At 44.1% G+C, this 22859-nt stretch overlaps 2 protein-coding genes across 12 annotated transcripts in view; both read left to right on the top strand.

Annotated features, from left to right (window-relative positions):
* The first annotated feature begins 365 nt into the window (after positions 1-365).
* coa8 (cytochrome c oxidase assembly factor 8) lies at positions 366-9022 on the top strand. Of its 2 annotated transcripts, none has more exons than XR_006769587.2 (5): positions 366-652; positions 7439-7636; positions 8288-8351; positions 8458-8628; positions 8871-9022. XR_006769587.2 is itself a non-coding variant. In XM_014190405.3 (5 exons), the coding sequence occupies exons 1-5, from the start codon at positions 506-508 to the stop codon at positions 8986-8988; spliced, it is 618 nt and encodes a 205-aa protein (XP_014045880.1). In that variant the 5' UTR covers positions 366-505; the 3' UTR covers positions 8989-9022. The 2 variants fall into 2 exon arrangements, 1 of the variants encoding a protein (XP_014045880.1); XM_014190405.3 differs by having other exon boundaries at positions 8458-8548.
* Positions 9023-10808: 1786 nt separating this feature from the next.
* LOC100380464 (kinesin light chain 1) overlaps positions 10809-22859 on the top strand; it is a 39584-nt gene continuing 27533 nt past the window's right edge. For 5 of the 10 annotated variants that reach the window (XM_014171030.3, XM_014171114.3, XM_014170859.3 and 2 more), the window contains exon 1: positions 10810-11226. The gene's annotated coding sequence lies outside the window, so the exon portion shown is untranslated. Of the gene's footprint in view, positions 11227-11881; positions 12016-22859 lie in introns of those variants that run through there. The other 5 variants (XR_006757132.2, XM_082955359.1, XM_082955351.1 and 2 more) reach the window with 3 other exon arrangements.

Genomic DNA, 22859 nt, shown 5'->3' with positions numbered 1-22859 from the left:
AATTGCTATATAAAGTTGAAAAATGTAGCATTTTAGTTAACCCAAATCCCTTTCCTAACCTTAACCTATATCTCCTAAACTGCTACATTAATTCTCATAACCTGTTACGAAAAGTACATTCTGGGCAATTCTGACAAACTGTATCCCATCTAGTCGATACCGTGGAAATACGAAGAATGACAGGCTGGCCAAAATAGATATATGAAAGCCGTTTTGGGCGTTAAATTAAATACACATGTGGACAATGCTAATAAGTTATACTCGCGCTTCCGCAGACAAATGGTTATGTTAAATAATTTGACTAAGTAAACAGCAAGACGTGTTGACGTTGTGATATACCTCGGTCGTCCAACCTAATTTAAATACAGGAAGTACATGGAACGTCCTCTGTCACGTGGTAGCGTTGCAAGTTGGTCACAGACGAACTAAACAGTGGCTATTTTCGTGTTACTTACGTCCAGAAGGTCGACGACGCTGTAAAACACATTGTAGAAGAGGCCCTGAAATGAGTGGCAAAACGACAGGATATTTTCTGCGGAGGTCACTATGGCCTTGTAATCTTTTAGGTCCATTGCATATGCGGCGCATATCAGCGAACGCCAGTCGTCGGTGCAGTTCGAGTGAACCAACCAAGCAAGCGAATTCAGTGAAGGTGCGTGGAGCCACTCACTAGCTAGTTTCTCATCAATGAGTTGATTTCACGTGCTTCATTATTGCACGTCTCTGGTCTGAGTTTCAGAGACCTACCTCCAGAAGAATTGTTTGCTAATGTTGGTTGATGAGAATTTGTTTTCATTTTTATTTAACCTTTATTTAACTAGGCAAGTCAGTTAAGATCAAATAATTGACAATGACTGCCTAGCAAAAGGCCTCCTGATGGGACGGGGGCTGGGTTTAAAAATATAGGACAAAACACACATCACGACGAGAGACCACAACACTACATAAAGAGAGACCTAGACGACAACCGCATGGCAGCAACTCATGACAACACAGCACAACTATCAATAAGATTGAGTCTTTGAATGAAGAGATGGAGATAAAACTGTCCAGTTTGAGTTTTTGCAGCTCGTTCTAGTCGCTAGCAGCAGCGAACTGAAAAGAGGAGACACCCCGGGGATGTGTGTGCTTTGGGGACCTTTAACAGAATGTGACTGGCAGAACGAGTGTTGTATGTGGAGGATAAGGGCTGCAGTAGATATCTCAGATAGGGGGGAGTGAGGTCTAAGAAGGTTTTATAAATAAGAATCAACCAGTGGGTCTTGTGACGAGTATACAGAGATGACTAGTTTACACAGGAGTATGGAGTGTAGTGATGTGTCCTATAAGGAGCATTGGTGGCAGATCTGATGGCCAAATGGTAAAGAACATCTAGCCGCATGAGAGCACCCTTACCTGCCGATCTATAAATTACATCTCCATAATCTAGCATGGGTAGGATGGTCATCTGAATCAGGGTTAGTTTGGCAGCTGGGGCGAAAGAGGAGCGATTACGATAGAGGAAACCAGGTCTAGATTTAACCTTAGCCTGCAGCTTTGATATGTGCTGAGAGAAGGACAGTGTACCGTCTAGCCATACTCCCAAGTACTTGTAGGAGGTGACTACATCAAGCTCTAAACCCTCAAAGGTACTAATCACACCAGTGGGGTGGGGGGCATTAATCTTACCAAACCACATGACCTTTGTTTTGGAGATGTTCAGAACAAGGTTAAGGGCAGAGAATGCTTGTTGGACACTAAGAAAGCTTTGTTGTAGAGCGTTTAACACAAAATCCGGGGAGGGGCCATCTGAGTATAAGACTGTATCATCTGCATATAAATGGATGAGAGAGCTTCCTACTGCCTGAGCTATGTTGTTGATGTAAATTGAGAAGAGTGTGGGGCCTAGGATCGAGCCTTGGGATACTCCCTTGGTGACAGGCAGTGGCTGAGACAGCAGATGTTCTAACTTTACACACTCCACTCTTTGAGAGAGGTAGTTAGCAAACCAGGCCAAAGACCCCTCAGAGACACCAATACTCCTTAGCCGGCCCACAAGAATGGAATGTTCTACTGTATCAAAAGCTTTGGCCAAGTCAATAAAAATAGCAGCACAACATTGCGTAGAATCAAGGGTAATGGTGACATCATTTAGGACCTTTAAGGTTGCAGTGACACATCCATAACCTGAGCAGAAACCAGATTGCATACCATAGAGAAAACTATAGACATCAAGAAGGCCAGTCTGTTGATTATTGACAAGTTTTTCCAACACTTTTGATGAACAGGGCAAAATAGAAATTGGGCTATAACAGTTAGGATCAGCTTGATTTCCTCCTTTAAATAAAGGATTCACCGTGGCTGCCTTCCAAGCAATGGGAATCTCCCCAGAGAGGAGAGACAGGTTAAAAAATGTCAGAGAGCGGCATGGCAATGATAGGGGCAGCAACCTTAAAGAAGAAAGGGTCTAAACCATCTGACCCAGATGTTTTTTTTGTTGGTCATGTTTAAGGAGCTCCTTTAGCACCTTGGACTCAGTGACTGCCTGCAGGGAGAAACTTTGTAGCGAGGCAGGAGCATCAGGGCTAGTTGCATTAGATGGGGTGGGAGATGAGGAAATGTTGGACGGGTAAGGAGGCATGGCTGAGTCAAATAGGAATCCTGACTTTATGAAGTGGTGATTAAAGAGCTCAGCCATGTACTCCTTGTCAGTAATAACCACTTCATCAACATTAAGGGACATGGGCAGCTATGAGGAGGAGGAGGAGGGTTTATTCTCCAGGTCTTTAACCATTTTCCAGAACGAACCCGAGTGCACTTATTTATCATTTGCCTGAATGAGAGCCAGTCAGCCAGAGTATGCGTGTGCTAGGGCTGGGCGATATGGCCAAAATATTATATCACGGTATTTTTAAGAAAATTGGACGGTATGACGGTATTTTAAGTTTTTGAATAATACAAGGTGGCAACACATACATTCTAAGTGATTTCAATGAGTCTTTCTCCATTCTGATTGTTTTATACTGTTCAACCCTTCAACCCAAACTAATTTCAGCACTTTTATAATTTCTGCATTTCCTGCACTTAATTGCAGTGGTGGAAAAAGTACCCAATTGTCATACTTGAGTAAAAGTAAAGCTACGTTAATAGAAAATTACTCAAGTAAAAGTGAAAGTCACCCAGTAAAATACTACTTGAGTAAAAGTCTAAAAGTATTTGATTTTAAATATACTTAAGTATCAAAAGTAAATGTAATTGATAAAATGTACTTAAGTATCAAAAGTAACAATAATTTCAAATTCCTTAACCAGATGGCACCATTTATTTTTTCTTCTTTCTTTTACGGATAGCCAGAGACACTCCAACACTCAGACATAATTTACTGACCAAGCATTGGTGTTTAGTGAGTCCTCCAGATAAGAGGCAGTAGATGACCAGGGATGTTCTCTTGACACGTGTGTGAATTGGACCATTTTCCTGTCCTGCTAAAGATTCAAAATGTAACAAACTTTTAGGTGTCAGGGAAAATGTATGGAGTAAAAAGTACAGTATTTTCTTTAGGAATGTAGTGAAGTAAAAGTAGTCAAAAATAAAAATAGTAATGTATAGATACCGAAAAAACGACTTAAGTAATACTTGAAAGTATTTTTACTTAAGTACTTTACACCACTGCTCAATAGAGATCATTTCCACACTGCCACATAGGGCTGCACGATATGGGCAAATAATCTAGGACTTATTTTTAACCAAATGTTGCAAATTAGAGCAAAACTGTTGGAATCATGGAAATATAACTACTGTTCTAATTCTATAGTTCGAATAAAATGGTGGGAAATTTGAATACAGTGTTTGAGATGACAACGAATTAAAATACCAGGGAGTTGTGACAGGGTAGGAACTGAATTGTTGGTACGTGTTTCCTAGGGGACCCTATAAGCTTTGGCTACCTTGCATGTTTTCTCTTAGCGACTTCATATAGCTAACATATTCCTCTTTGATTTAGAAGATACTGTTGTACAAACATGCTGGTTTAGGTCTACACCATCACTGGTATTATCAGGTTGTATTAGCTAGCTACGTTTGCTTTTACTCAGTACATGTATTAGCTAGCTATTAGCGGCTAGCAGTTAGCGTCTCAAAAGATTTAGGGCAACTAGTTAAGAAAATACAAACTAACTGTTTGCTGATGTAAGAAACAGAAACGAATAGTGTCAGTATAGAACGATAGTTGATTAATTTTAAGAAGCAAAGTGAAAACAGCATTGTCATCAACATTGTTGCATGTGCTGCATTGACCAGGCAGACTGAACGTAAGCGTCTCGTTGATGAACAACAAATGCGCTCCTAGAGTGACAGGGGGCGTGGCTATGTGGAAAGTAGCACAGAGAGAAAGACCGAAGAGAGATGACTCAAGTAGCGAAGCAAACTATACAAATGGGCATTACACATGGCGTATTACATTTAACAAACCAAACATTCCAATACCAGTATAGAAGGTAAAGTAAAAACCCAAACCGGTCCCTGCATCAATACCGGTATATCATAAAATACGGTACACCGCCCAGCCCTAGCGTGGGCCGAGACTTTATCCAAATGGAATTCTTGAAGGGGAGTAACTGCCAGATCACGGTCGAACCAGGGGCTGAACCTGTTTTTAATTATCATTTTCTTAATGGGGGTGTGTTGGTTAACAATACCATGGAAAATATAAAAAAGAAGGTACAAGCGTCTTCGTCAGAGGGGATAAAGCTGATTCTATACCAATTTACTGTGGCCAGGTCATTAAGGAAGGCTTGCTCATGAAAGTTTTTTTTTTTTACCAAGCGTCTAGGACAGGTCGTTTCACTGAGCAGCCATTACGAAAACAAGCTGCAAAAAAGCTGCAAAACAGTGATCGCGATCAGGATTCTTTGTGAGGATAACATCAATGAGAGTAGCCTTTTCTGGGTGTTTGGAGTCATGTCTTGTGGGATTGGTAATAATCTGAGAACGATTTAGGGAGTCCCATTGCTTTAGGATTTGGTCAAGTGGTTTAAGCATGTCCCAGTTTGACCACCTAGCAGGACAAATTCAGAGTTCGTGTAAGGGGCCAGGAGAGAGCATATTCCTACTGCTAGTAACAAGTCATGCCATCATCATACACAATAGGGCGACTTCCTGCTTACAAAAATATTTGCCAAGACTCCTATTGCCTCTTCCTAATGTGAACATGCCTAAAGAGAGGGTGCAAATTGGTAAAGCCAATAGGGGTTGGCAGAATTGAATTGTTGATTTCTGTATGCAGGAAGTCACACTGCTTTATACAGTCCCAGTCAAAAGTTTGGACACCTACTCATTCAAGGGTTTTTATTTATTTTTACTATTTTCTACATTGTAGAATAATGGCAAAGTTATCAAAACTATGAACTAACACATGGAATAATGTAGTAACCAAAAAAGTGTTAAACAAATCAAAATATTTTATATTTCAGCTTCTTCAAAGTAGCCATCCTTTGCCTTGATGAAAGCTTTGCACACTCTTGGCATTCTCTCAACCAGCTTCATGAGGTAGTTACCTGGAATGCATTTCAATTGACAGGTGTGCCTTGTTACAAGTTCATTTGTGGAATCATTTTCCTTAATGCATTTCAGCCAATCAGTTGTGTTGTAGCAAGGGGTGGTATACAGAAGATAGCCCTATTTGGTAAAATACCAAACTGTAACAGATCAAATAAGCAAAGAGAAACTACAATCCATCAGACATGAAGGTCATTCAATCCGTAAAATGTCAAGAATTTTGAAAGTTTCTTCAAGTGCAGTCGCAAAAACCATCAAGCTCTCATGAGGACCGCCACAGGAATGAAAGACCCAGAGTTACTTCTGCTGCAGAGGATAAGTTCATTAGTTACCAGCCTCAGCAATTGCAGCCCAAATAAATGCTTCACAGAGTTCAAGTAACAGACACATCTCAAGATCAACTGTTCAGAGGAGACTGCGTGAATCAGGCCTTCATGGTCAAATTGCTGCAAAGAAGCCACTACTAAAGGACACCAATAATAAGAAGAGACTTGCTTGGTCCAAGAAACACGAGCAATGGACATTAGGCCGGTGGAAATATGTCCTTTGTTCTGATGAGTCCAAATTTGAGATTTGAAGGTTCCAACCGCCGTGTCGTCTTGACGAGACGCAGAGTAGGTGAAAGGATGATCTGCACATGTGCGTTTCCCACCGTGAAGCATGGAGAAGGAGGTATTATGGTGTGTGGGTGCTTAGCTGGTGACACTGTCTGTGATTTATTTAGAATTCAAGGCACACTTAACCAGCATGGCTACCACAGCATTCTGCAGCGATACGCCATCCCATCTGGTTTAGTGGGACTATCATGTGTTTTTCAACAGGACAATGACCCAACACACCTCCAGGCTGTGTAAGGGCTATTTGACCAAGAAGGAGAATGATGGAGTACTCTATCAGATGACTTGGCCTCCACAATCACCCGACCTCAACCCAATTGAGATGGTTTGGGATGAGATGGACCGCAGAGTGAAGGAAAAGCAGCCAACAAGTGCTCAGCATATGTGGGAACTCCTTCAAGGTTGTTGGAAAAGCATTCCTCATGAAGCTGGTTGAGAGAAAGCCAAGAGTGTGCAAAGTTGTCATCAAGGCAAAGGGGGGCTCCTTTTTTAAAAACTTTTTCATACCCTGTTTTCTTCTAAATGTTGTGATATCCAATTGGTAGTTAGTCTTGTCTCATCACCCCAACTACCGTACGGACTCGGGAGAGGCGACGGTCGAGAGCCGTGCGTCCTCCGAAACCCAACCAAGCCGCACTGCTTCTTGACACAATGCCCACTTAACCCAGAAGCCAGCCGCACCAATGTGTCGGAGGAAACACCGTGCACCTAGCGACCGTTTCAGCGTGCACTGTGCCTGGCCCGCCACAGGAGTCGCTAATCGTTGTCCCATTGCGCACATCCCTGCCGGCCGAACCCTCCCCTAACCCGGACGATGCTGGGCCAATTGTGCGCCGCCCCATTGGTCTCCCGGTCGCGGACGGCTGCGACAGAGCCTGGACTTGAACCCAGAATCTCTAGTGACACAGCTAGCACTGCGAAAAAGGCTTGGAACTTTGAAGAATCTAAAATGTATTTTGATTTGTTTAACACATTTTTTGGGGTTATTACATGATTTCATTTGTGTTATTTCATAGTTTTGATGTCTTCACTGTTATTCTACAATGTAGGTGTGTCCAAACCTTTTACTGGTACTGTATAATGTCATAAAACAAATCTCAAATGACACAACCAGGCTATACTGTCACCTAATAACCAAACACCCTCAATAAGAACATTGCCTTGCTTTAAATATGGAATTGATAGGATGTATTTTAACCATCCCCTCTTGTGTCATCCCCTTTGCTGTGTACTGTCTGTTTTATAGAAGTAACATGATTAGGATGTTTTATTTTAATTTTAAACAGAGATCCCAGTTCATCCCAGCTGCTGAATCTAAGCATGACTGGGTTGGTCCACCTCACAGGCTGTCTAACCTGCGACCAATCATATACCACATCCCTGAGAATGAGACTGAATTGGAGAAGCAGCTTAGAACCTTGAGGCAAGAGACGGAGGATTGGAACCATGCGTTCTGGACCAATCAGAATATCACTTTCAACAAGGTTTGCTTCCTCAATTATCCTTATTAAGTATCCTTAATTATCTGTTGACTCATCTCAGAGACACCTAAAGCAGTAGTGGAATCACAGATTATTTACTACTTAGCTCAGCTGTTGTTGATACACTTTTTCTGTGATTTTCTTGTTGGTGTTACTTAATTTCAGTAGTCTCTGGCTAGCGTAAGCCTCTTTGGACCCAAAATTAAATGTAATCTAAGTTGTAACTGCTAAGCTAAGCAAAAACCCATCAGTAAATGTGTATTGAGTTAGCTATAATAGATTATAAACTGGGTGGATCAAGCCCTCAATGATGATTGGCTGAAGGCTGTGGTATATCAGACTGTATACCATGGGTATGGCAAAAAATGACTTTGTACTGTTGTAATTACATTGGTAACCAGTTTATAATAGCAATAAGGCACCTCGGTTGTGATATATGGCCAATATAGCACGGCTAAGGGCTCTTCATAGGTTTTATTGCTTAAATTTAGACAACACATTTTGTCCACCAGAGGGCAGCACTGCACTGATCTCAAATATTGAGGTAAATATATATTTTTTTCCAGTACTTTAGTAGTGTATACATTTTTTTGTAATTTTTTTTATTTTTTTACTTTGTTTGGGTTAAAAGGCTATTTCTGTTGTCTCATTTAGGAGAAGGATGCCTTCGTCCTCTCACAACTGAAGGAGAAAGGCTTGACTGAGAGAGATGAGAAAGGTTAGCTGATATTGTGATTTGAAATGATGAAGGATATCAAACTGATGGATGACAGGGGGGTGGTTGGAATGTGTCTTAATGTTTGTTGTTCCTTATATTTTCTCAGGAAGGAAAAGGGCTTTAAACAGTGAAGAAATGGCAGTCTTTTACAAACATTTCCTGGATGAAAACTGCATAAGACATGCAAATTACAATAAGTAATTTTGGGTACTATTGCTTACAGTTTATCAAACAGGTGCAAAAGGATGCCCTGTATTGTCCTACTGTTTAATGAGGGGTGAGATAGCCGGTCATCAATAGCAGGTCTTGAAATATCATTATTAATTAATGTGATATAACTCATGCTCAGGGTCAACAATACATTTTTTTTATTGAACCTTTATTTAACTAGACATTAACTAGGCATTGCTGTATATGTAAAACTAGTATGCACATAAGCAAGCCATTGTGTGAATATAATGAGTTCTCTCCTATTTATTATGCTATTGTCTCTTTTCCCTGCCTTCATCTCATTGACAGGGATTGGTACAGACGTAACTTCACAATCACCTTGCTTATGGGCAGAGTGGCTTTCCACAGCGTCTGGAGAACACTTGCTGAGAGAAGAGGCTGGAAGAAAGGCAGCCCTACCACATGATACTCCATTAAATATGCTATCTTCTATTCTCTCACCTTAGTGTTTAGTTGTCTTTTATTTGTGTTGTCTTTTATTTGATTTGGTGCAACAGTTGAGTGAGGAACTCCCACAACACTCCCCCCACCTGTCATGATAATACTTTTACTAACCCAGTCACTTGTTCTAGGATCGGGAATGAAAAGAGAACAGAAGAGGGTTAGACATCTAATAAATAGGTGGGTGCTTATATTTGTCCTGTTTCACATATGTGCAAGTGTGTAACTTGTACAAGTGTGTGTGGTGTGAAATGTAACAGTTTTAATTTATTTTTTGCATATCCCTCTCCCCTGAGACACCCTCAGAGAGTGGCGTCACACCCAGCGCTCAGACATTATTGATGGTGACAGTGGCACAATTAGGGTTAAGTGCCTTGCACAAGGGCAGATCCTCAGCTTTTTCACGTAGTCAGCTCAGGGATTCAAATCAAAGTTTATTTGTCAGGTGCACCGTATACAACAGGTGTAGACCTTACAGTGAAATGCTTACTTACAGGCTCTAACCAATAGTGCGAAAAAAAGGTGTGTGTGTGTGTGTGTGTGTGTGTGTAAATAAAGAAATAAAACAACAGTAAAAAGACATTTGAAAATAAGAGTAGCAAGGCTATATACAGACACCGGTTTGTCAGGCTTATTGAGGTAGTATGTACATGTAGGTATGGTTAAAGTGACTATGCATATAAGATAAACAGAGAGGAGTAGCAGCAGCGTAAAAGAGGGGTGGGTGGGTGGGGGGGCACACAATGCAAATAGTCCGGGTAACCATTTGGTTCCCTGTTCAGGAGTCTTATGGCTTGGGGGTAAAAACTGTTGAGAAGCCTTTTTGTCCTAGACTTGGTACCACTTGCCATGCGGTAGTAGAGAGAAAAGTCTGTGGCTGGGGTCTTTGTCAATTTTTAGGGCCTTCCTCTGACACCGCCTGGTGTAGAGGTCCTGGTTGGCAGGCAGCTTTGCCCCAGTGATGTACTGGGCCGTACACACTACCCTCTGAAGTGCCTTGCGGTCGGAGGCTGAGCAATTGCCATACCAGGCAGTGATGCAACCGGTCAGGATGCTTCCTGCCACCCAGTTTTATATTGTGATTTTGATTGTATGCACAAAAGTGCTGTCATTCAATCATTCATTCAAATTGATGACAATACTGTATTAATCTAAATAAACCTGGATGAAAGTAAATGAAATCCCTCACGTGATACAATCGATGATGCTAGCCAGAGACGGTATAGAAACCCTCTAAAATCTCTGAGTTTGCCATCACAATAAATGTCAGTGTCGGACTGTCAGTGTCACTTCCCCTTTAATCTGAACTGGACGACATCATGATCAAGGAAGGGGAGTTGGGGCGCGAGGACTGTGACGCCAAAGACAGTACAGTGTGAAGATAGGCTAAAACTGCTCCAAAAGAAATCCCCGATCACGCTTGTAGGCGACGTTGGCTAGCTAAGCTCATGCGTAGAGACACGTCACCGGGTCTAACTGTCGTCTAGCGTCGAACTGCGCATGTGTTGGCCGTTAAATCAAAGGCACTCCTTCAATATAAAGCTGTTTTTGACGAAAATGAGAACGTGTCAGTTTATCACTTTCACGAGGTTGGAGTAATATAATGTTTAACTACGTAATACATTGGCTCGAATTTAGGTTGTGCCTTTTATATTTTTAGAAAATTAACAACTAAGGAAGATTTTTTCACTTCTCTTATTGACTTCTCAAACCCCGAACCCCGGCCTGGGCTGTTTGGTCTCTTTTGCAAGCATTCCCAAAGTCTCGCGATGTTGCGCCTCTGAGTTTAGAAACTATGGTAACGCCATTTTCGCCCAGCAGTTCAGTAGCCAACAAATGTGTCTGGAGATGTAAGACCTAGTTAAATGGAACGTTGTCTATTTAACATGAAAGATCATGTAATCATTTTTTGGTTCAGATATCACTTCCCGTACATGTAGCTAGCTAGATGATGCAGCGATAAGCAATAAAGCCGTGACAGGTACCGCATTGGTTTAAAATGTATCTGCGGTCAGTCAGGAAGAACAGCGCAAGAGACAAGACAGTGAGCTTAGTTTCTGTTCTCGCAAAGTCGATCTAACAAAAATATTAACTTGTTCTTTCAGAATATATACACAATTTCAGTGTTTTCAATCAGAAACTGCATTGAAGTCGGACTAACTCCTCACTGTACTGTGTTGGGCAACGGATGTCCAACAGAACGGTAAGGTTTGACTACCTGTCACTGGCAGTGAATTAACGTTAGCTAGCTACCGACTGATGCCGAGATTGTTTTAGACGCAATCTCTTTCTGTTCAATTCACAAAAGTCAGTTTTTGTAATTCATCTGACACATGTTTTCTTGTTTACACTTGTTATTGACTTCTCATGAGATTAGGTTGCTAGGAGGATTGAGGAAGCTTGTTATGCTAGCTAGCTAACGTTAGCTGCTATAACGTTATTAACCAGTAATAACCACGCACTAGGCTGAACTGCGGCTGCTATGTTTGAGGACACTGAACTGGTTCTACAGGTTCATCCATTTATATAATTGTTAACTAGAAAACGGAGTAGGGGACCTTACTGAAAACACCAGTTCAGTTGGCCAAATATCCATACATGTTTATGTGGTCTCACCCAGAGCTACTTTTATTTCGATGTCTGCCTGCCTAGCCTAGTGTTGATGGTTTTCATTGAAATTCACAATTTTTGTAACCTTTATTTAACCATGCAAGTCAGTTAAGAACAAGTTCTTATTTACAATGACGGCCTAGGAACAGTGGGTTAACTGCCTTATTCAGACTGCAGAACGACAGATTTTTACTTTGTCAGCTCGTGGATTCGTTCTAGCAACCTTTTAAACTAGGCTACCTGCCTTCCCAATGTTCTGTCGCTAGGAGGACTCTTGTGCCCTCTGAAAGCGTGCCTATGTTGATGAGGGGTTATCGTACTAAACGCCACTTCATTGTAAAGGAAGTTTCACACAACTACAGAGGACAAGCATAGGTACAAGGTGGGCATTTCCTTATATATTATTATTGTTATTATTTTATTATTTATTTTAAAACTATTGACCTTAGGTGAATCGATGTAGTCGGAGCTAGAGTCAACAAAGCCTGGTCTCGGCTCCACTCCTTGGTGAAGTTAATCAGAAAGGAGGATGCAGATGCTGTGTTGGCCAGGGATACTGAGACCAGTGTATTTGGGCTGACAGCTGGGGGTTTGAAAGTCGGGCCCTGCTGAAATGTGGCAGTGAATGTTAATTATACTAGGCTGCTCTTCAGTAGGGGAGGCATGCCAACAGTCAGGTCTCTGCTCCCTTTCCTCTTGTTGGTGGTTCAGACTTCACTCTGTGGTTATTTCTGGTTTGAGGTGAATATGTTTCTGGCTGGTGGGCGTACACACACACATGCTGCAGACCCAGAGGAAGCTGCCGTCTATAACATTAAAATGTAGATGCTGTGTTGTGCGTGAGATATGACTCTCTGTCTCTGTGTGGTGTCTGGTTGGGTGGGGAAGTTTCTCCCAGCAACCTCGCTCCTGAGTCATAGTTGATGATTAACAGCTTTCACATCGCTGACTAACCCTCTGAGTAATCTTACACAATCTCTACATTCATGCAAGAATGTCTATACAGCACTGGTTAGTTCCTCTTTTCTGCAGATTTTTTTTCTTTCTGTGCCTATTGTGTAATGAGTAAGGGTGTGTGTGCCTAATCTTAACTGTCACCTAACTTGCTGCAAGGAAAATGTTGACATCTTAAAGCAAAAAATGTTTTTACATTTAAAACCTCAAGACCGAGAAACTCTGAGATGATGGTGGTGGTAACTGTCAGTGATTTCATGCAGACAGGTCTGAAGGTGCCTTTCGGGCAGCTCTCTCACTTCGGCTCATACAGCAGCAGCTTTGATACCCAATTAGTATGAAAAAAAATTCTGTTGGTCACCTGTGGTCTATTTGCATTCTAGACATAGCCTACTGTATGCATTCATTCCTTAAATCCATTCAACAGCTTGTTCTGCAGTATTGGGCAGGGAATCGGTTGAGGATCCCACCGCCTCTCTGAATCTCCATAACAGCACACACCTGACTCCAGGGAAGTTGAACGAGTTTAACATCCCTTTGAGAGCACTGAGTCTCCCCGGGCTACGCTTCAAGCCAGATATTTGCATTTCAAATGATAACATCAAAATACTTCCCTCTTCTTCCCTACGGTGCTTTTTGTTCAGGGTTTCATAGGAAGAAAGTAACAAAAACTAGAGCATGTAAACAGAGATCTGCATGGGACTGATTTCTTAATCCAGCTCCCGCTCGCACCAGCAGCATTCCATACCGCACCAGCCCACTCCCTCCTGCTCCCGCAAGAACTGGTCCCAAACCCAACCAGTCTAGGTGTAGGCTATGTGACGCAGCTCACCTGCCAGCCATGGTCCAAGCAATTTTGCACCCTATAGGCAATGTAAAAATGCGCAAAAATAACCAGGTTAAATTACTAGGGATTATCATGCCCCATTTATATTAAGCTATCAGTATTACTGAGTTTATATCTGCCAATAGGCTAGACGTAGTTTGAAGAGAGCAGAGTTGGGGAGAGAGAGGACACTTGCACTTTCTCGAGACACATTTAGCATATAACCTACCTCTTAGGAGCTGGCCAATTTTCAGATGGAGACAAATATGGGTGATCAATATTTATTTATAGGCAATGTAGTAAACTATAGCCTAATCATATTTAGGATAGAGCCTAGCCTATAAATCGGTTGACCGATATTATCGACCGCTATTAGCCTTTCCCATAAATATTTGAGAAACACATTTCATGCAATTCTACTATACTTTCTACTTATGTCTCCAGTCATAATCTTTTTTTAATGTGACAAATTACAGAGTAGCCTGCTCCACTGACACTGACAAACAGATCAATAAAAACGATGTTAACCATAATAAGACTACGAGAAGGGGAGACACAAATATAATATGACTTCCATCTAAACTGGAGGAGGAAATTATTATCCAAAAACAAACTTTTAAGTGGCACTGACCCATCAATGATAGCCTAAAGAGTGAATATGCGCAGTGTGCACTCACCGGGGATATGGCCGATGCACTCTGTTGGTGCCAATAAGATAGGCTGTAGGCCTACTGTTTTTCGCAAGTTCAGAATTTTGATAACTAAAATACAGATTAGTTGACTTCTCTTTACAGCAATAGCCATTTGCTTTCCAAACTATATTTTCCTGTGATTGAATTTTTAAATAATGCGATATGCCTACTTTTCATTTAAAGTCGCTACTCTACAGTCATCTATTTGGTATTTGCCATGCACCCTTCCCAAATGGTGCGTGCTGTCTTGCCATCCGACTGTAGGCGATGCAATTAAAAACAGTCCACACCTTTAGAGGAAGCTAATGATCCGCTGTCACCAAATCATGTTTTAGTAGCCTATTGTGAATTATTTTATTTATTTATGTATAGACAGGAGTATGTTAATTAGGCTATAATAATAATACTTTTGGCAATTGGAGATAAGATGAAGATCAGATCAAATTTTATGACCAATTTATGCAGAAATCCAGGTATTTCCAAAGGGTTCACATACTTTTGTATATATAGTGTACAGTGGCAAAAAAAGTATGTCGATACCCCTTCAAATTAGTGGATTCGGCTATTTCAGCCACACCCATTGCTGACAGGTGTATAAAATCTTATGCACAGCGTATAAAATCTGTAGTAAACTGTAGCGTAAAATGTAAATCTGCAATATGTCACATTTTGGGCGAACTGACCAAATACCTATAGAAATATAAGTTATAAATCTGTCATTCTCATTGAAAGAAAGTCTAAGAAGCGCTAGATGTTTACTATGTGCGCTATTTCTATGCTTCCAGTTTCATTGAGACCACATATACTGTAGAAGAGGTAAGCTACTGAACTTGAAGCGGCAAATGCTGATTGTGTGAGTAAAGCGACAGAGGGTTTTTTAATACAATAGGAAGCCTAACGCAGAAGAACGACCGTTTCCAATTAAAACATTTTTCATCCCAAAGTTGTGTGTCTGACTGCCCGCTTCCGCCCGCAGCATGAAAAATGCAGACTGCGCAGCAATGATTTCTACTTGGAAGTTTGATACAGAGAGATGGTGTTTGTCAGTTTCATGTGTGTTTTACGACTCCAGGGGTGTATGTTGTTTTAATTGACCATGGTTGTGGGCGGTTTCTATCAGTGAATAGCGCCTTATATACACGTGCCATAGTGTTTCTTATTAATTTTAGTACCATAGTGATTGGCTAGAGGACAATGACTAAGATGAGTCATTCTACCTCAAAAAACACAAGAAAGAGGATTTTGACACGCACCATCTCAGATTCTTTTTCCCAAGATGGCGTAGCAGTCAGACGTCCTTTGTCCTTGTCATGTCCCGTGTATATATATTTTTTTCTTCGCATATCTTTATATATATCTCTTCTAAAAACTCAACTTCAAAACACTCTCCTGCAACCCGCCTCACCAAATGTGGTGCGAATCTGTTTGTTTCTTTTAAAAGTATTATTCACCTCAAATCTGAAATCCACAACAGAAACGAGCCAGAAGTTAGCCAGTTCACTAGCTAAAGTTAGTATTCAGCTAACCACGGCTAGCGGTCATCAGCTGTCCTTTAGCTCGGAAAGCTATCGCCAGTTTTGTACGACGCGACTCAGACCAGAGCATACCGGACCTATTTTCTCTCCATATCCCCTGATTCCTATCGCAAGCTCTGGACAGTTTCACCTGGATCTTGCAGCTAGCTAGCTGCTATCCGAGTGACTGTTGGCTAACGTCAGTCCTGGAGCAACCACCAATTATCCCGGAGCTAGCCAGCTGAAGAGTTCCATCAGCCACTCCTGGGCTACAATCACCTAGCCGGACCCGTTTTACTGCCGATGCGGAGCCCCACCGGGCCTTCACGACTGGACTACCAACGTTATCTGCCCGAGGGAGTTATTTAACTGGCCCCTCCATCGCAACGTAACCTGAACGCCCATTAGCTGTCTTGAGCATATCGGCTGCTAGCTGAATAGGTCTATCGGACAATTTTCCTGGGCCACTATAACTATTTTGCCAATTGGATTGGTTCCCCTCTACCACACGGAACCCCACTAATCTACCGACGGAAATGCACGAGGTGGCTAAAAACAGACCTCAGTCTTCTGCTAGCTTGCTACCCATGGCCCGGCTAGCTGTCTGAATTGCCATGACCCCAACCAACCTCACTACTCACTGGACCCTTTTGATCACTCGGCTAAGCATGCCTCTCCTTAATGTCAATATGCCTTGTCCATTGCTGTTCTGGTTAGTGCTTATTGGCTTATTTCACTGTAGAGCCTCTAGCCCTGCTCAATATACCTTATCCAACCCTTCAGTTCCACCACCCACATATGCGATGACATCACCTGGTTTCAATGATGTTTCTAGAGACAATATCTCTCTCATCATCACTCAATGCCTAGGTTTACCTCCACTGTATTCACATCCTACCATACCTCTGTCTGTACATTATACCTTGAATCTATTTTATCGCCCCCAGAAACCTGCTCCTTTTACTCTCTGTTCCGGACGTCCTAGACGACCAATTCTCATATCTTTTAGCCGTACCCTTATCCTACTCCTCCTCTGTTCCTCTGGCGATGTAGAGGTGAATCCAGGCCCTGCAGTGCCTAGCTCCACTCCTATTTCCCCAGGCGCTCTCTTTTGTTGACTTCTGTAACCGTAAAAGCCTTAGTTTCATGCATGTTAACATTAGAAGCCTCCTCCCTAAGTTTGTTTTATTCACTGCTTTAACACCCTCTGCCAACCCGGATGTCCTAGCCATGTCTGAATCCTGGCTTAAGAAGACAACCAAAAACTCTGAAATCTCCATCCCTAAATACAACATTTTCAGACAAGATAGAACGGCCAAAGGGGGCGGTGTTGCAATCTACTGCAGAGATAACCTGCAGAGTTCTGTCCTACTATCCAGGTCTGTACCCAAACAATTTGAACTTCTACTTTTAAAAATCAACCTCTCTAAAAACAAGTCTCTCACCGTTGCCGCTTGCTATAGACCTCCCTCTGCCCCAAGCTGTGCTCTGGACACCATATGTGAACTGATTGCCCCCCATCTATCTTCAGAGATCGTGCTGCTTGGTGACCTAAACTGGGACATGCTTAACACCACGGCCATCCAACAATCTAAACTTGTTGCCCTCAATCTCACACAAATTATCGATGAACCTACCAGGTACAACCCCAAAGCCGTAAACACGGGCACCCTCATAGATATCATCCTAACCAACTTGCCCTCTAAATACACCTCTGCTGTTTTCAACCAAGATCTCAGCGATCACTGCCTCATTGCCTGCATCCGTAATGGGTCAGCGGTCAAACGACCTCCACTCATCACTGTCAAACGCTCCCTGAAACACTTCAGCGAGCAGGCCTTTCTAATCGACCTGGCCCTGGTATTCTGGAAGGATATTGACCTCATCCCGTCAGTAGAGGATGCCTGGTTATTCTTTAAAAATGCCTTCCTCACTATCTTAAATGAGCATGCCCCATTCAAGAAATTTAGAACCAGGAACAGATATAGCCCTTGGTTCTCTCCAGACCTGACTGCCCTTAACCAGCACAAAAACATTCTGTGGCGTTTTGCTAGCTAGAAGGAGCTGCAAAATCTGGACCCCTACAAATCAGCCGGGCTAGACACTCTGGACCCTTTCTTTCTAAAATGATCTGCCAAAATTGTTGCAACCCCTATTACTAGCCTGTTCAACCTCTCTTTCGTGTCGTCTGAGATTCACAAAGATTGGAAAGCAGCTGCGGTCATCCCCCTCTTCAAAGGGGGGGGACACTCTTGACCCAAACTGCTACAGACCTATATCTATCCTACCCTGCCTTTCTAAGGTCTTCGAAAGCCAAGTTAACAAACAGATTACCAACCATTTCGAATCCCACCGTACCTTCTCCACTATGCAATCTGGTTTCAGAGCTGGTCATGGGTGCACCTCAGCCACGCTCAAGGTCCTAAACGATATCTTAACCGCCATCGATAAGAAACAATACTGTGCAGCTGTATTCATTGACCTGGCCAAGGCTTTCGACTCTGTCAATCACCACATCCTCATCAGCAGACTCAACAGCCTCGGTTTCTCAAATGATTGCCTCGCCTGGTTCACCAACTACTTTTCCGATAGAGTTCAGTGTGTCAAATCGGAGGGCCTGTTGTCTGGGCCTCTGGCAGTCTCTATGGGGGTGCCACAGGGTTCAATTCTTGGGCCAACTCTTTTCTCTGTATACATCAATGATGTCTCTCTTGCTGCTGGTGAGTCTCTGATCCACCTCTACGCAGGCAACACCATTCTGTATACTTCTGGCCCTTCTTTGGACACTGTGTTAACAACTCTCCAGACGAGCTTTAGTGCCATACAACTCTCCTTCCGTAGCCTCCAACTGCTCGTAAATACAAGTAAAACTAAATGCATGCTCTTCAACCGATCGCTGCCTACACCTGCCCACCCGCCCAGCATCACTACTCTGGATGGTTCTGACTTAGAATATGTGGACAACTACAAATACCTAGGTGTCTGGTTAGACTGTAAACTCTCCTTCCAGACTCACATCAAACGTCTCCCAATCCAAAGTTAAATCTAGAATTGGCTTCCTATTTTGCAACAAAGCATCCTTCACTCATGCTGCCAAACATGCCCTCGTAAAACTAACCATCCTACCGATCCTCGACTTCGGTGATGTCATTTACAAAATAACCTCCAACACCCTACTCAACAAATTGGATGCAGTCTATCACAGTGCCATCCGTTTTGTCACCAAAGCCCCATATACTACCCACCACTGCGACCTGTACGCTCTCGTTGGCTGGCCCTCGCTTCATACTCGTCGCCAAACCAACTGGTTCCAGGTCATCTACAAGACCCTGCTAGGTAAAGTCCCGCCTTATCTCAGCTCGCTGGTCACCATAGCAGCACCCACCCGTAGCACGCACTGCAGCAGGTGTATTTCACTGGTCACCCCCAGTGCCAATTCCTGCTTTGGCCGCCTCTCCTTCCAGTTCTCTGCTGCCAATGACTGGAACGAACTACAAAAATCTCTGAAACTGGAAACAGTTATATCCCTCACCAGCTTTAAGCACCAGCTGTCAGAGCAGCTCACAGATCACTGCACCTGTACATAGCCCATCTGTAAATAGCCCAAACAATTACCTCATCCCCTACTGTATTTATTTATCTATATTTGTAATATTTCTACTTTGTACATTCACCTACTGCAAATCTACAATTCCACTGTTTTTTAATTGCTATATTGTATTTACTTTGCCACGTGGCCTTTTTATTGCCTTTACCTCCCTTATCTCACCTCATTTGCTCACATTGTATATAGACTTCTTTTTGTACTGTGTTTTTGACTGTATGTTTGTTTTACTCCATGTGTAACTCTATTGTTGTATGTGTCGAACTGCTTTGCTTTATGTTGGCCAGGTCGCAGTTGTAAATGAGAACTTGTTCTCAACTTGCCTACCTAGTTAAACAAAGGTAAAATAAATAAAAGATTGTTCTGAAATCGTTTATGTAGTTAGAAACGGATAAGATCAGCATTCCTTAAACATTATTTTGTTGAAATATAATTTGATCTCTGAGAAATTAAGCTAATTAATTGCACCCAAATTGAGCATTTTAATTTACAGGATTCATATCATCTTAAATAAATATAGTACCTAACATTCGATTTGGACCCCAATTCGAACCTAACAATGAGTAAGACATGAAGAATAAATTGAACAAAATCCTCCCACGGACCATCCAAACTCCCTCCAATCGCACACCACCAACCAGTATACACTATCAGTTCTCTGACAAGTAGTATGGAGCTGCTGCTTGGAGTATTGCTTCTTCATCCTTTAATGTATTCCCTGTGAATCTGGTGATGTTTTTTTCCTCCCGTTCAGAGAAATTACTATTGAAGTCGCTTGCATTATTTACCATACCGCTGGTCCTGATACTTTTGTTAATTTAGCTGGTCTCTTCCATTTTATTAAATGGATCACATTATCTTTGCAACTTTGGGTAGGAAAACAATAGCTTTTGCTCATGATGAAAATACACAAACAAAAATATAAACGCAACATGTAAAGTGTTGGTTTCGTGCTCTGAAATAAAAGATCTCAGTAATTTTCAATATGCACCAAAAGCTTATTTCTCTCAAATTTTGTGCGTTTCTCCTTTGCCGAGGTAATCCATCCAGCTGACAGATGTGGTATATCGAGAAGCTGATTAAACAGCATGATCATTACACAGGTGTCACGTCCTGACCAGTAAAAGGGGTTATTTGTTATTGTAGTTTGGTCAGGGCGTGGCAGGGGGTGTTTGTTTCGGGGTTTTTGGTTTATGTTCTATATTTTCTATTTCTATGTTTTTATCTAGTTTTCTATTTCTATGTTGGGGTTTTGGTAATGACCTCCAATTAGAGGCAGCTGGTTGTCGTTGTCTCTAATTGGAGGCCATATCTAGTTGGGTTAGTTTTCTCTTGTGTTTGTGGGTGGTTGTTCCTAGTATAGTCTGTGCACCTTACGGGACTGTTTTCGTCGTTTGTTTTGTTTAAGTGTTTTTCCTTTAATAAATAAGATGAGCACTTTACCCGCTGCGTTTTGGTCCAATCCTTACGACGACCGTTACAGAACCACCCACCTAATAAGGAACAAGCAGCGGAGGAAGGAGCAGCAGGAGAGCTACTTAGAGTCGTGGACATGGGGGGAAATATTGGATGGAAAGGGACCCTGGAGGCAGGCTGGGGAGTACCGGTGATCGAAGGAGGAACTGGAGGCAGCAAAGGCAGAACGACGGAGGTATGAGGCATTATATCCTCCATTTCAGGAGGTGAGGAGGCAGACCCAATTTTTTTTCGGGGGGGGGGGGGGGGGCACACGGGTAGGTTGGCTGGGCCAGGGGTGAGCCCTGAGTCAACTCCCCGTGCATATTATGGGGAGCGTTTGGCGTGGAGAGCACCGTGCTATGCGGAAGTGCGCACGGTCTCGCCCATCCGCACGCACAGTCCGGTGCGGTCGATACCAGCCCCCCGCAAGTGCCGTGCTAGAGTGGGCATCCAGCCAGGAAGGAGTATGCTTGCTCAGCACATCTGGCCACCAGTGCGTCTCCTAGGCCCAGGCAACCCTGCGCCTGCTCTACGCACGGCAGCCATCATTCCTCAGCACAGCCCAGTTCGCCCTGTGCCAGCACTCCGCCCGTGTCGGGCTACAGTAACAACTCAGACAGGATGGGTTGTGCAGGCTGTGCGCTCCAGACCTCCAGTGCATCTTCAAGACCCAGTGTATCCTGTTCCTGCTCCTCGCACTAGCCCTGTGGTGCGTGTTACTGTTCTGGCGCCTCAAAAGCCAGCCCCACGCATCAGGCCTCTAGTGCGCCTGCCCAGTCCAATACGTCCTGTTCCTGCTCCTCGCACTAGCCCTGCGGTGCGGGTTACTAGTCTGGCGCCTCCTAAGCCAGCCCCACGCATCAGGCCTTCAGTGCGCAGTCCCTGTCCAGAGCTCCCGGCGACAGTTCCCCGTCCAGAGCTTCCGGCGACAGTTCCCCGTCCAGAGCTTCCGGCGACAGTTCCCCGTCCAGAGCTTCCGGCGACAGTTCCCCGTCCAGAGCTTCCAGCGACAGTTCCCCGTCCAGTGCTTCCGGCGATGTCCTACAGTCCGGAACCTGCAGAGATGGCCCACAGTCCGGGGCCTGCAGAGACGGCCCACAGTCCGGGGCCTGCGGAGACGGCCCACAGTCCGGGGCCTGCGGAGACGGCCCACAGTCCGGGGCCTGCGGAGACGGCCCACAGTCCGGGGCCTGCGGAGACGGCCCACAGTCCGGGGCCTGCGGAGACGGCCCACAGTCCGGGGCCTGCGGAGACGGCCCACAGTCCGGGGCCTGCAGAGACGGCCCACAGCCCGGGGCCTGCAGAGACGGCCCACAGCCCGGGGCCTGCAGAGACGGCCCACAGCCCGGGGCCTGCAGAGACGGCCCACAGCCCGGGGCCTGCGGAGACGGCCCACAGGCCGGGGCCTGCAGAGACGCTCCTCAGGCCGGGGCCTGCAGAGACGCTCCTCAGGCCGGGGCCTGCAGAGACGCTCCTCAGCCCGGGGCCTGCAGAGACGCTCCTCAGCCCGGGGCCTGCAGAGACGCTCCTCAGCCCGGGGTCTCCAGCGACGCTCCTCAGCCCGGGGTCTCCAGCGACGCTCCTCAGGCCGAGGTCTCCAGCGACGCTCCTCAGGCCGAGGTCTCCAGCGACGCACCTCAGGCCGAGGTCTCCAGCGACGCACCTCAGGCCAGAGCCTTCAGCAGTGGTCTACAGCCCTGAGCCTTCAGCGGGGGTGGGCAGGTTAGAATGGGGACTAAGGCCGGAGCCAGAGCCACCTCCGTAGTTGGAGGATTGGGGGGGGGGGGGGGGGGGGGGGGGTGTAGCACGGGAGCCATCGTTGACGGTGGCCACCCTCCCTTCCCTCCCTTTATGTTTGGGGTATTTTTTGTGGGGTTTTTGTTTTGAGGTGCATTCGAGGTCTGCACCTTTGGGGGGGGTACTGTCACATCCAGACCAGTAAAAGGGGTTATTTGTTATTGTAGTTTGCTCAGGGCGTGGCAGGGGGTGTTTGTTTTGTGTGTTTCGGGGTTTTTGGTTTATGTTCTATATTTTCTATTTCTATGTGCTTATCTAGTTTTATATTTCTATGTTGGGGTTTTGGTAATGACCTCCAATTAGAGGCAGCTGGTTGTCGTTGTCTCTAATTGGAGGCCATATTTAGTTGGGTTAGTTTTCTCTTGTGTTTGTGGGTGGTTG

The sequence above is a fragment of the Salmo salar genome, chromosome 01, assembly GCF_965601325.2.
Source record: "Salmo salar chromosome 01, fSalSal1, whole genome shotgun sequence".
NCBI classification, from domain to species: Eukaryota; Metazoa; Chordata; class Actinopteri; order Salmoniformes; family Salmonidae; genus Salmo; species Salmo salar.
Note: the sequence above shows the minus strand (reverse complement) of the source record. Positions and strands in the feature narration are given on the sequence as shown.